Source organism: Caretta caretta, chromosome 12 (genome assembly GCF_965140235.1).
Source record: "Caretta caretta isolate rCarCar2 chromosome 12, rCarCar1.hap1, whole genome shotgun sequence".
Classification (NCBI taxonomy): domain Eukaryota; kingdom Metazoa; phylum Chordata; order Testudines; family Cheloniidae; genus Caretta; species Caretta caretta.
Window position 1 is genome coordinate 39,650,110 of NC_134217.1, and position 13,191 is coordinate 39,663,300.

The following is a 13,191-nucleotide window of genomic DNA, read 5'->3' on the forward strand; positions in this document are numbered from 1 at the left end:
TTTAGTGCACACCTCTCTGGGGGGTCTTGAGCATATCCCTTGTTCACCACTGCCCCCTGTTGGAGTTTTAAGGAAAACCAACATCCTAACTCTTCAAGTCACAGGATCAGATGAAAATCTCAGTTTTTACAAGTCGATCGCTCCCAGGTGCGGGAAAAAAAAAAGCTGACAACTTGACTTTCAAAGGCAAATAAAGATCATGCTTTTGGACTACCTGGGTATTAGCAATGTTACTTCTATCAAAATGGAGATACTCAAACTCTCCCCCAGGGTAAGACTGATGTCCAGTGCTCTATGCTAAGAACCTGAAATCAGGAGCTACTTTCACCAATCCTAATGAAAGACTGGATTGGTTTCACTGCAAAAAGTTTTCTTTATAGTGAGACAACTCCTCTTAGGTACCTATTTCTGTAAAATCCTAATGAAGAGAAGGCACTAGTTTTTACCTTGATGTAGTGGGTCAAGGGGGAAGAGACAGGGCTGGCCATAAGTAGCTCCATTAAGGCAAAAGCTACAGGGCTATGTACCATTAGGATTTTACAATCAAGTTAGCTATCTCAGGCCCTGAAGCCAGAGAGAGGGTACAGTCCAAGCCTTGCCTGACATCACAGTTTCTGGCACTGTATGGGGTCCAGCGCTGTGCTTTGGCAGTCGAAGAACATAAACGTGACAGTGCTGCAGCTGCTTTCCATGGGTTTTTTGTGTGGAGCTTTATTTCTTCACTTCACAGCAACTCTCCTGCCTTCACTGCCAAGTGTGCAGGAGGGGTACTGATTCTTACACAGGCTGGGTGTAAAAGTTAAACATCTTCTGGAAGCTTCCCAAAGAATTGTAATGTCCTATCTGGGGACTCTTAATACTACCTGGTTCTGAAGCTAGGAGCAAATTAACCCCAGTACTCCTATAGACCTAAGAAACTGAACATCTGATGTTTAAGGTTAACTACAAGTGCGTGGCTACACATCTGGTAAGCAAGCAGGCCGGGGGCACTGTAAAGGACACTTGGTCTGTAACTAGAGAGAGGCCCATATCACTCAACACTCACCCTTCAGAGCTAAACACAACTCAGGCTGTAGACAAGTTGTATGGTTTCAGCAGTGTCGCCCCACGGGTGGTTCTATCCAGTGGAGGGGGAGTATACAGTAACAAAAGCAGCCTACAATGAAACAAATGCCCAAACCCTCTCTACAGTTCCTACTCTTTAACTGCATGCCTATTTGATTTAATGTCGTACCTGGGCTGTTCTCCATGTATATGGTGCACTTTCACACACCTGCAGGGAAGCAAAGGTTTCCGTGCGCTCGAGGCACTGAATAACTAACTACCTTTCTTTACCTTGCAGAATCAGATATTAAGTATTACAGTTCTAGGAGGAGCAAGTCCCAAAGTTGGCTTCTCTAGCATCTTCCAGTGAGAGCTCAAAGAGCAAGGGTTGGGGAGGAATTCAGTAAGACCAGATATGAGGAACATATCTTAACGGTTCAGCTCAGCATGTAAAGCAATTGGGCTGGCCTAACTTCCAACCCTTTTGTATTTCACTGAATGTTGGTTTCTTGAAGAGAAATGGTCATAGAAATACACACCCCCTTCATCCTGCTACCACAATAGTAAATAAATATTGACCTTTTAATTCTCAAAACTAATCAGCTACAGATTCAATTGAAGACAGCCATTACAAATATTAGTTACAACCCAAAGCATCCTCTCTCATCCATAGGGAGATTTGGGTACCCTGGCTCTGATTTTTAAGTGTTTGTGACAGAGTTGGATGTTACAGCTAGATCACACACTGCAATTAGGAGTCTTTTTTCTAAAAATCTGCCTATCAAACTTTCTCCACCCTAGTAACTAGAATGCTTTTAATAGACCTCATGCTAAAGCACGCAAAGTGAGCAAAGTTCCCCTTTCCCTTTCCTTTTTAGGTTGTGCCAATATTGGAGGGTATTTTGGAACAAGGAAGTTGATTGAAGGGGCTGGGGGGAGGGGAGACAACAATATCAACCCAAGCTCAGTAACCTTTCAGTATGCTGGAACGTGAGGATAAAGGCAGAATTCAGGGAACTTTACTGTATATATAAGAAGGGGGCATGTAAAAAGTTGTATGTTTTACATGAGATAGGATGAGTGAGACATGCTGGGGACTTGCACCCATTTCTTATATTGAACAAGTCACCACCGCTCCATTAGCATTGCAAATTGAAGAATTCCAATGTGTACAGCTCCCAGGGTTGACAGAACAGCTGTAACCCAAGCATGTGGATACAATAAAAGGGGCCATCATACAGATGTCCAATACCATGTTAGTTTTCACGATCTAGAGAAACTGATTCCTCCCCTGATCACAAGTAAATCTCAAAGCCCTTCCTCATTTCTCACCAAACCCACAGCAAAATCTAACATGAAATTGGAACGATATAAAGGCTTCTAAATGATATTTTAGATCGAAGGACAACTCCCCCCCACCCCACCCCCCCAAAAAACACACTACCTTTGGCTCTGTCAGTTTCCCCAGAATAAGGAGGCATAAACAGTGCAGCAAGTTTAGCAGAATTGAGCTGGAACAAGAGAGGCCTAACTGCCCTTGCTGTAATGGGGAGCAGCTTCCTCCTTTTTTAGAAGACAGAGGAGGGGACTGCTTGTTGTCTTCAAACAATTGATCAAGATAAGAAACAGCAGAAGATCTTCACCAAGAAGGCAAATGCAATCAGACCATAGCAATCTTCTCTGATCTGAAGCTCATTAGTCATATTGCAGCAGAGAGTAGACAGGGAACGGTTTCAGTTTTTCTGCCCCTTTCAGAGATTTTAACTCTATGACCACCACACACTCTAGGACTTCAGCCTTCAGTTTCTTCATCAGCTCACAGGCTGCACACATGGTACCTGCACAACAGGGATGTTAAGCAGAGAGAGAGAGAGAGACAGACAGACAATCACTCCAAGTATTACAAGCAGATAAGGCACACAGTCTTAGTTCCAACTTTAAGCTATCATTAACCACATGGTTAGAAGCATGCAAACAGGTAATGTCCGATTTTCAGAAAGCATCACACAGCGCATTGCAAAGCCAAGAACAAGACAATGGATTCCAACATGGCTTTTATTTTTTTAAGCCAAGCTGAACTCTAGTGGGCCTTAGGGCAGGGATTTCAGGTACTATAGTACAGTAATTCAGACACAGTATAAACCCCAGTTGGTTAACTGCTGCATCCCTCTCCCCATAAAGTCACAAGGACACTTTAACAAAGAGGTTCTGTCCTCTTCAAAGCAGCTTCAGCAGAGAGCACCCTGAGATAGAATGAGCAATACCAGTTACAGCACAGCTGCACATGGAGCAGACTTAACTAAGCGACTGCTCTTACCTCCAGTTGCAAGCAGGTCATCAATGAGGACCACTTTCTCTCCCGGTTCCACGGCATCGCTCTGGATTTCAAGTTCAGCCTGCAGGATTGAAAAGGCAACTTTGTTCTAGTCTCACTTTATGGAGCACTGCTTTCAAAAATGTTAGTGTGTAGCAAAATGCAGACATTACATTCATCAGCAAGAATAAAATCCTGACTTTCAGCATCTACATATACAGGCCTCGAGCTAAAGGAGATCTTTAGAGTCCCAATCATGCACGCTAACACAGTGTATTCTATTCCTTTTGTTAGATAAGCTCTCCCAGAACAGCACCCCAGATGGGACTGGAACTCCTGTATGTAATACACTGGCCTAAGCGTGCATGATCAAGACTCCTATGGTTTTGGTGCAAACAGTCCCAGGTTTCAGCCCTATGGTGTCTACAGATAGGCAGCCAGCCATGGAAGCATCTTTTCTCTGTCCTCCAAGAGAGATGAACCCATTCTACATAAGGACTGACCCATGCAATGCTTATGACTACCACAGAACTTTGTACTATGCAAGGGAAGGCTTGCCTCAACAGTATTCACCTGCCAGATACTCCAGCAGCATTAGCTAGCTAGCTAAGGCAGAATTATTAAGCTTATGCTCTCTCTCTCTCTTACAATAAGGGCCAGGCATGAACCAGCTGCTGTGCAATAAGTGTTTCCTAATTTAAAACCATTAAAAAAAGAGCATTTTACTAGAACATTTACTCAAACAAGCAAGAGTGGGAAAAAGTAATGGATATCTTCGTGCAATGCCCCCTTCTTTCCTCTTCCCTGTTCCGCTGGCCTTTGTCCAGAAGCACAGGACTTGCTGTCAGTCCTTTAACTAGGTTCCTCTAAAAATCAGCAGCCATTAGTTTTTATGTTCAGTACTATTAATAATACCTACACTCAGATTCAAGCCCCATCTAATAGCTGTCTGAACAAAGTACCTTTTCTCCAAAGATCTCAGAATAGTTTGCAAAATTAACTCTCTGTTAAGCCTCACACCACCCCTATGAGGTAGGTATTAGTCACTGGGCACAACCAGAATGGATCTTGGAATGCCTGACTCCCACTGCTGTGTTCTCATCACCAGCCCCAGAAGGGCTACAGTGGTTGGGAAAATCTCTAGCACCAAATATTATTAGATGGGCTTCACCTCACCACCATCCTCATCCCCAAAGTAGCTCAGTGATTTCAACAAACAAGACATTAGCAATTACAACAGTGTCCACCAGGTTCTCTTCTGGCTATTACCTGGCCATATTCAAGCGCGTATGAGACAGATTCTGTGGGACCCGGAAGCTTTCCCTTTTTTCGTATTAACACACAGCCAATCCCTAGTCTCTGTGCCAGAACTGGGCCAAAGAGGAAACCACGAGAATCCAGACCTATGGGAAGCAGAGCAGCAAAAATACTGTTAAAGGGAAACGGTTCAGTTTTCACTCTCTCAGCAAATCTTCAATGTTTCTGTTATCTTCCTGTACTCAAGGAGCCTAGCAGCTATTTGTACTGATTTGCAATCCCACCTACTTTGCATTGTATGTTTGTATTCACACAGAATTACTATGAAATGCAGCCCGGAACCTGGAGTTCCACATATATCACCACAGTATCTATGTTAGGAGCTCCCTCTATTAGTTTGTGAACTGGTTCTTGTCTGTACTGATAAGAAATTAAGTCTCAATATCAATTCAACTGTAGGGCCAGAAACTCAGTATCACATCAGGATGGGTTTATATCACAGCCACTAAGAACGGAATAGAGTCCACTAGACTCACTGACATTGGATTATTGTCAAATCACCCCTCTTCCATTCAGTACTTATTATTCTCAATATCCTTAAACAACGTGTTCGTTGGAATGGAACAGTTATCTCCATAAGGCACAGCTACAATTGGTCTGTAACCAGTCACTCTGAGACAAGTGGAAAAATGGAAACACAGCTTGTCTTTTTGCTATTTATATAACACTAGACCTGGCTTAAAGGCAAGTTATAGACTAAGGAAGACAGAGTAGTAATTAGAAAAGGAGTACCTGTGGCACCTTAGAGACTAACCAATTTATTGGTTAGTCTCTAACGTGCCACAAGTCCTCCTTTTCTTTTTGCGAATACAGACTAACACGGCTGTTACTCTGAAACCTGAGAGTAGTAATTAACTTATATTAGCTAATTCACTGCTTACTGTTATTAAATCTTTTTAAATAAAGGAAATTATTGCCAAATGTTCATCGAGACGGTGTTTTCAACACTCAAAACAGCATGTCAGAAAACTACAGCACAAAAATAAAACCACCATCACACAAGTGTTACGTAGTTTGGTACAGAATAAAACGTTATGATAAACAGTCATAATGTTGCAATGCCATGATGTTCTACCATCTTTCCTGCCTCGTTAAAGTGGTTGTTTCTGACCTTTGCTTACCATGCAATCTCTGTATGGATGGACAGTAATGTTCTGTACTGTATTTTATAGAAGTTTCCCTAGCATTTATCATGATACCCACCCGCAATGAAGTCGATCTGTGGGTAGCGTGCCTTCAAATGAGCTTCCAAAAGATCAACCACAGTTCTGAAGGCTATAGGATCCTTTAGCAAAGGGGTGATATCACTAAAAACAGAAGAACAAAATGAGTTATCCCTGGAACCTGAAAGCTACATTACACAGATCAGAGCCCACAGTTTACCCGCTCCATGTTTAAGAAGCTTGGTTTCTACAAGTGGATTTGAGTCATCACTCCATTTCCAGGGGTTCATAATAGCTGCAAAAGGGGCTACCTACAAGATCTCTTGAAACAGTGGTTGGACTCAGCACTGAGTGAAGAAACATGTCCTATAGCTAGACAACTAGCAACTGCTGCTACGATTCCCTAAGCATTTGTATTCTAACCCTTTTTTCAGATGCTCAGACCTTTCCAAAGTGTTCACACTCCAGGCTGAGAATTTCCAGATCGTGACTATTTCTGAGGCAAAACAATTCAGATGTTTTGAAAATACGTGTGATGGAAAAATAACTTCTTATAATGAAATTCATACTTTTTTAATAAGCATGACACCGCTACAGAAAAAAAGCTGAAACAGCCCTCCTTAAGAAATGCCTTTGTTTGGGCATCTGCAAAGTGTTTTTTACTTGCCGAGATATAACCCACTGATATAACCCAGATATAAACCTGACCTATCTCAGCTACAGCTGATAAGGTGCTCAGGTAAGAACATGCTGGGAGAGAGTTTGGCCCGACTACAAAGCTACACACCAGTTCAGTTTCATAGAATGTGACTTTACTCCCATATGTAACTGCTGGCAGGACTAAGGCTTAACTTGGCTGCTCACTGACCAAGTGACTGCAGCAGCCTGCGGGTCATGGGCCGTACCCCTTGTCACGGAGTCCCTGGGCGATGCTCTGGAACTGCTCCCCATGAAGCCAGTCAGGACTCTGGGGCAGTCGCCTTTCTGTGAGCAGCCTGTCTTCAGGACACGCAGCTCACTCAGCTTCCACCTTCCTGGGTCTGACCTCGGAGCATTCAGCATCCTCTGCCCCTCCGTGCGCTTCCCACAGCGAGTCCGCTCAGGCGGGGCTCCTGGGGAAGCCAGAGGGTCCTGCACCCCAACTTCGCAGTCAGACGTGACTCTCAGCCAACCAGTAACACAGAAGGTTTATTAGATGACAGGAACATGGTCTAAAACAGAGCTTGCAGGTGCAGAGAACGGGACCCCTCAGCTGGGTCCATTTTGGGGGGCAGTGAGCCAGACAACCACGTCTGCACTTCACTCCATGTCCCAGCCAGCCCCAAACTGAAACTCCCTCCCGCCCCTCCTCCTCTGGGCTTTGTTCCTTTCCTGGGCCAGGTGGTCACCTGATTCCTTTGTTCTCCAACCCTTCAGCTCTCACCTTGCAGGGGGGGAAGGGCCCAGGCCATCAGTTGCCAGGAAACAGGGTGTCGGCCATTCTCTGTGTCCAGACCCCTGCACACACCTGCCCTCTAGGGCTCTGCAATGATCATACACCCTTACCCCACCACCTAGATACTTAAGAACTGCATAGGGGAAACTGAGGCACCCCCACAATATTCGGAGGAAACATTAAGAACAGGCCCACTTCGTCACATCTCTCCCCCCTTCGAGATTGAACTGAGCGGGGTCACTTTACCCGGTGACCTGGGGAAGTTCGAAGCCACCAATGTTCCCATGGATGCCCCAGCATCTCTCCCATTCCTTGGTAGGAGTTACACCAGGCCCTTCCAGTTTCACGCCCTCCCTTAGGTCGGGGGTGGTCGATAGCACTAGCAGGCTGCATGTGGGAAGGTTTCTGCAGCCCATGCCCTTTGGCCACCCCAAAAACCCAGGGGGTCAAACTGGGATTGGGTTTTCTCCCAGAGCTCCAGTCTGGAGGGCTGCAATTCGGGCTCTCTTGGTTAAGGGCCCCCATCTTGACCTGGGCCACATACTGTTCACTTACAGAACTAGCATGGAGACATCCCTTTCTCCACAACCTTGTCTCCCCAACAAGCTGGCCAAACACAGCCACTTGGTTATAGGACGGTATACCTTTCTTAACAGCTTTCACTCCATCTGAGACCTTCTCAAAGCTCTCCACACTGGATCTTTCAACAGCAAAGTCAGTGGATCCATTCACAACAGAAAATTTCTGGCTGTTAGGAACTGAAACTTTCTTGATTAAATCACTTTCACACCCTTCAGTTGCAGTAAACTGCTTGCAAAGACTCCATGAGGATTCCTTTCCCAAGGGCTTTTCTATGCAACAATTCACCCCTCCCAGAAATTCTGCTCTTACCCTCTTTACCTAGGGCTTGCTCTAGGGGAACACTTTCCTGAGCAACAACAGACTCTTTCTGGGTCTCACTTACATCCAGAATCACCTCTGGCCCATCAGGCGGATTCCTACACAATCCCCTTTCAGGCAAACTTACAGACTTCCTAGATAAAAGGTTAGAAGCCTTCTCCTTCCCTTTGCCACACACAAGTTCAGGAATCTTTTCCTCCTTGCTACAGGTTTCCACACCCTCAGTAGGTAACACAATCACACACCTTCATGCTCTCCTTGTGCCCTGGCTAGGATCTCACCCTGATTAGACAGAGTTGCTCCACCCTTTCCAACAACACACTAGCAACAGGCAAAATACAAGCACCAGAATTGTCTGGTCTCTGGGATTTTACATAGACCCTAACTGGATGCGACCTAGTTACAGGGCCATTCTCCCGAGCAGACAGAAACTTAGGACCCTTCCCTTCCTGGACTTTAGCTGAATCCAGAACCAGCTCTGAGACAACTGCACGACCCTCAACCATCACAGGCTGAAAGGCCCCTTCTGTCTGCTCCACAGACCAAGAAGAGCCGGACACACTTTCTCCTTTACCAGACACACAGGTTGGGATCTCATTCCCTTTGTCCCAGCACACAAGGCTGGTCACAGACAACTGCTTGGAGATCAGGGTAGCTCCCTCCATAGGCAAGTCAATACCCCTGACAGACAGAGACCCATTTCCTTCACTGTCCCAATTCTCCACCCAGCTAACAGGTAAGGTCCAGGGACACTCATCTTCCACTCTCCTCGCCTTCCCACCCTGCTGACTAGACACAGCCATCAGCTCACAAGGCTGCCTAGGCTCATCCAAACTTTCCTTACCAAGCACCTTGCCACTCCCCACAGATCCCCTGCCCTGCCTGTGTCTCCCCCCACTCAGCTGGGGTCTCAGCTCCCACTGTGCTCAGCGCTGCCCTTGCTGTCCCAGTGGGGGCAGGCCACTGCTTTCCTCAATGCATCAGAGCCAGCGAGAGTCCCCAGTCTGGTGTGCAAGGGGGCAGGGAGCATCTCTCTGTCCCACCCAGCCCCAGGGGTCTGGTTACAGGCAGGCAGGTAGCCTGAGCCTAGCGGCTCCTCCCTGCTGCCAGCCAGGTCATCTGCATTTTCACTGACCATTTCCCTCTCCACCGATTGGTTCCCTGGATTCAAATTCAAACCCTTGGCAGTTACAGGAACAGGGCCTGGATCCTGTCCCAAAGAGACACAGTCACCCCACAACAGGGTCTCGCAGCTGGTGTCCTGGAGCACCCCAACGACCAGCCAGCCCCACCCCTCCTGGGTCTGCACGGGGATCTGGGCCATAGGCAGGGCGAGGGGCTTCGTCCCTGGGACCCTCACCCAGCTCACACAGCCCCTCAGCATCTGAGGCTGCACCACCCGGGGCCTGACACCAGTTCTCTCTGTCCCAGGATCTCGCCACCCCAGGAATGTCTCCCCATTGACCATCCCCTTCCGCTCCCACTGGGGGTCCGAGGGGCCTGGCCCCAGGAAACTCCACACAGACATATAGGTCAGGAGTGGGAGCGTGTCCACCTCCCCACCCATCTGGCTGATGGAGTCTGTGGCCTTGGGACCCAGCAAGGGAGCTAGACACCGGGGCTTTTCCGCAGGGTCCCCCTGGTTCAAATCGCCAGCCTGCTCAAAGGCAGTGAGGTGGGCATCCACACACCCCCCCTCCTTAACTAGGGGCAGCAATTTAGTCTCGAGGTTCCCTGCGGAACTGGCCCCCCGAGGTCTATCCCCACTCACCCCGGGGAGGTCCCCTAGGCCTCTCCGCTCCCCCACCGCCAGTTCATGCTGCTGCTGCTTCTGCAGCTCTTTCTCGGGCTCTCGCTGTCTCCCACGGTCCTCTTGCTCTCTCGGACTCAGCTCCAATCCCGTCCCTCTCGATCCCCCGATGGGGAACCCGATCGTGAAGACCCTCGTCTGGTCAGGGACAGGAGTCTTGGGGATGCCTGGCTCCCACTCCAGCTGCTCCCAGATCCTGCTATAGCCCCAGTTGGGGTCAGGAATCTGTTCCTTAGAGCGGTCATCCTCCTCCAGCTGCACGATTAACTCTGCTTTGGTGAACTTTCCAAAGTCAACCCTCTCTTTCTGCACAGGGTTACAATGTCCTTCTTAAGGAGACAGTGACAGGCCGTCACTCCGCTCTTCCCAAGTTGTTGTGGACTCACAGGCCCGTGTGTTCTCAGCTCCCCACGGTTTCCAGGGAGAACCCCTAGTGTGCCAGCCCTTCTCAAGGTCACCACCTCTTTGCCAGGGTCGAGCTGCAGACTCCTCCGCCCCTTGGACTGCTCGCTGCAATCCCCAGGGGAACCCTGTTACTGCAAAAGTCCTTCTCTCTCCCCGGGCCAAGCTGCAGGCTCCTCCGCCCCTGAGACTGCTCACTGCAGTCCCCAGGGGGACCCCATTACTGCACAGTCCTTCTCGCTGGTCACACACTCCCAGGGGTTAACCGCCCCCCGAAACCGCTCCTCTCTGAGCCTTCAGCACGTCTGGTCCTCGTCAATCCCCCTGCGTGTTACTGCTCCCCAGTCACTTACTGCAGGAAGCGCCGTCCACGGGGTACAGTACATCCCACCGCTGCCACCAGTTGTCACGGAGTCCCTGGGCGATGCTCTGGAACTGCTCCCCATGAAGCCAGTCAGGACTCTGGGGCAGTCGCCTTTCTGTGAGCAGCCTGTCTTCAGGACACGCAGCTCACTCAGCTTCCACCTTCCTGGGTCTGACCTCGGAGCATTCAGCATCCTCTGCCCCTCCGTGCGCTTCCCACAGCGAGTCCGCTCAGGCGGGGCTCCTGGGGAAGCCAGAGGGTCCTGCACCCCAACTTCGCAGTCAGACGTGACTCTCAGCCAACCAGTAACACAGAAGGTTTATTAGATGACAGGAACATGGTCTAAAACAGAGCTTGCAGGTGCAGAGAACGGGACCCCTCAGCTGGGTCCATTTTGGGGGGCAGTGAGCCAGACAACCACGTCTGCACTTCACTCCATGTCCCAGCCAGCCCCAAACTGAAACTCCCTCCCGCCCCTCCTCCTCTGGGCTTTGTTCCTTTCCTGGGCCAGGTGGTCACCTGATTCCTTTGTTCTCCAACCCTTCAGCTCTCACCTTGCAGGGGGGGAAGGGCCCAGGCCATCAGTTGCCAGGAAACAGGGTGTCGGCCATTCTCTGTGTCCAGACCCCTGCACACACCTGCCCTCTAGGGCTCTGCAATGATCATACACCCTTACCCCACCACCTAGATACTTAAGAACTGCATAGGGGAAACTGAGGCACCCCCACAATATTCGGAGGAAACATTAAGAACAGGCCCACTTCGTCACACCCCTGAGCTCAGCTTCAGCGCACCGGGCAGAGGCTGCCAGCTTCAGAGCGTGCAGGGCAAAGGCCAGCGCAGACGAAGGACAAACCTAGGCAGGCCAAGCAGGTCTATCCCCAGCGCCAGGGCAGTAGGACTCTGCAGCTGCGCCATCCGTGTGCCAGGGCCAAACTTCACGCTGTGCCCTAGTGCGCATGCTGCATGAGTGTAATTGCACAGCGTTCCCCCCCCCCGCAACCTGTCCTGCCCCCATGTCCCTCTATCGTTCCCCCCCCCCGCAACCTGTCCTGCCCCCATGTCCCTCTATCACCCCCCCAGCCCCCCTTCGCTCCCTGACCCGCCCCCTCCCTCCTCACCCCCCCAGCCCCCCTTCGCTCCCTGACCCGCCCCCTCCCTCCCTCCCTCCTCACCCCCCCAGCCCCCCTTCGCTCCCTGACCCGCCCCTCCTTCCTCACCCCCCCAGCCCCCCTTCGCTCCCTGACCCGCCCCCTCCCTCCTCACCCCCCCAGCCCCCCTTCGCTCCCTGACCCGCCCCCTCCCTCCTCACCCCCCCAGCCCCCCTTCGCTCCCTGACCCGCCCCCTCCCTCCTCACCCCCCCAGCCCCCCTTCGCTCCCTGACCCGCCCCCTCCCTCCCTCCCTCCTCACCCCCCCAGCCCCCCTTCGCTCCCTGACCCGCCCCCTCCCTCCCTCCTCACCCCCCCAGCCCCCCTTCGCTCCCTGACCCGCCCCCTCCCTCCTCACCCCCCCAGCCCCCCTTCGCTCCCTGACCCGCCCCCTCCCTCCCTCCCTCCTCACCCCCCCAGCCCCCCTTCGCTCCCTGACCCGCCCCCTCCCTCCCTCCCTCCCTCCTCACCCCCCCAGCCCCCCTTCGCTCCCTGACCCGCCCCCTCCCCAGCCCCCCTTCGCTCCCTCCCCAGCCCCCCTTCGCTCCCTCCTCACCGGAAGAGCACCCCGGGGCAGGGGAAGTCCGGGAAGGGCCGGACCCGCTCCTCCAGCAGGCGCCGCCGCGCGCCCAGCTCCCCGCTCATGCCGCCGCGCGCCCAGCTAACCGCTCATGCCGCCGCGCGCACCGCCAGCACTGCGCAGGCGCCCCTCGGCCGGCCTAGCGCCTCGCGCTGCTCTGGGGGAGGAGGTGGAAGGGTGCGGAGGAAACCATGGCTGGAGGCGGAGGGGGGGGGGAATGCGGGGGAAACCATGGCAGCTGGAAAGGGGGGAAGCGTGTATGTGTGGGGAGGGGGGGAGCCAGGGCAGCTGGAAAGGGGTAGAGAGGAAGCTAGGGGCTGTTACTGGTGGTATGCCCCATGCCATCAGCACCTGCCCTCCCCGTGGCATCATGGGTTCACATCCGCGGGTGCCCCATGACAACGTCCCCGGGGTGTCACCTTCCACCATGGCCACCCACAGCAGCCGGGCTGACACCTGACGTCATCATGCTGTCACAGCAGCTGTGAGGTCATCGCGGCCGCACTAGGACGTCACTCCCAGCCCCTCCCTGCACCGCGCTGATACCAGCAGTAGGCTAGCATTCTGGTGATGTCACACGCAGTGACCTCATGACACTGATCCCGTGTGCCACATCACCGGCCTGCCACGAGGCGCTGTCCCCTGTGAGGCCACGCTGCTGTCCGCCCCTGCCGTGACGCTGTTCACCTGTATCCTCTCTGGGCCAAGGGAA

General features: G+C 51.4%; 1 protein-coding gene across 1 annotated transcript; it reads right to left on the reverse strand.

Annotated features, from left to right (window-relative positions):
- Positions 1-1,612: 1,612 nt before the first annotated feature.
- APRT (adenine phosphoribosyltransferase) lies at positions 1,613-12,611 on the reverse strand. Its single transcript, XM_048870850.2, has 5 exons — positions 12,456-12,611; positions 5,879-5,982; positions 4,628-4,761; positions 3,362-3,440; positions 1,613-2,882 (listed from the first exon to the last, which is right to left on the reverse strand). Exons 1-5 carry the CDS (start codon positions 12,542-12,544, stop codon positions 2,740-2,742), a joined length of 549 nt encoding a protein of 182 aa, XP_048726807.2. The 5' UTR covers positions 12,545-12,611; the 3' UTR covers positions 1,613-2,739.
- Positions 12,612-13,191: the final 580 nt, after the last annotated feature.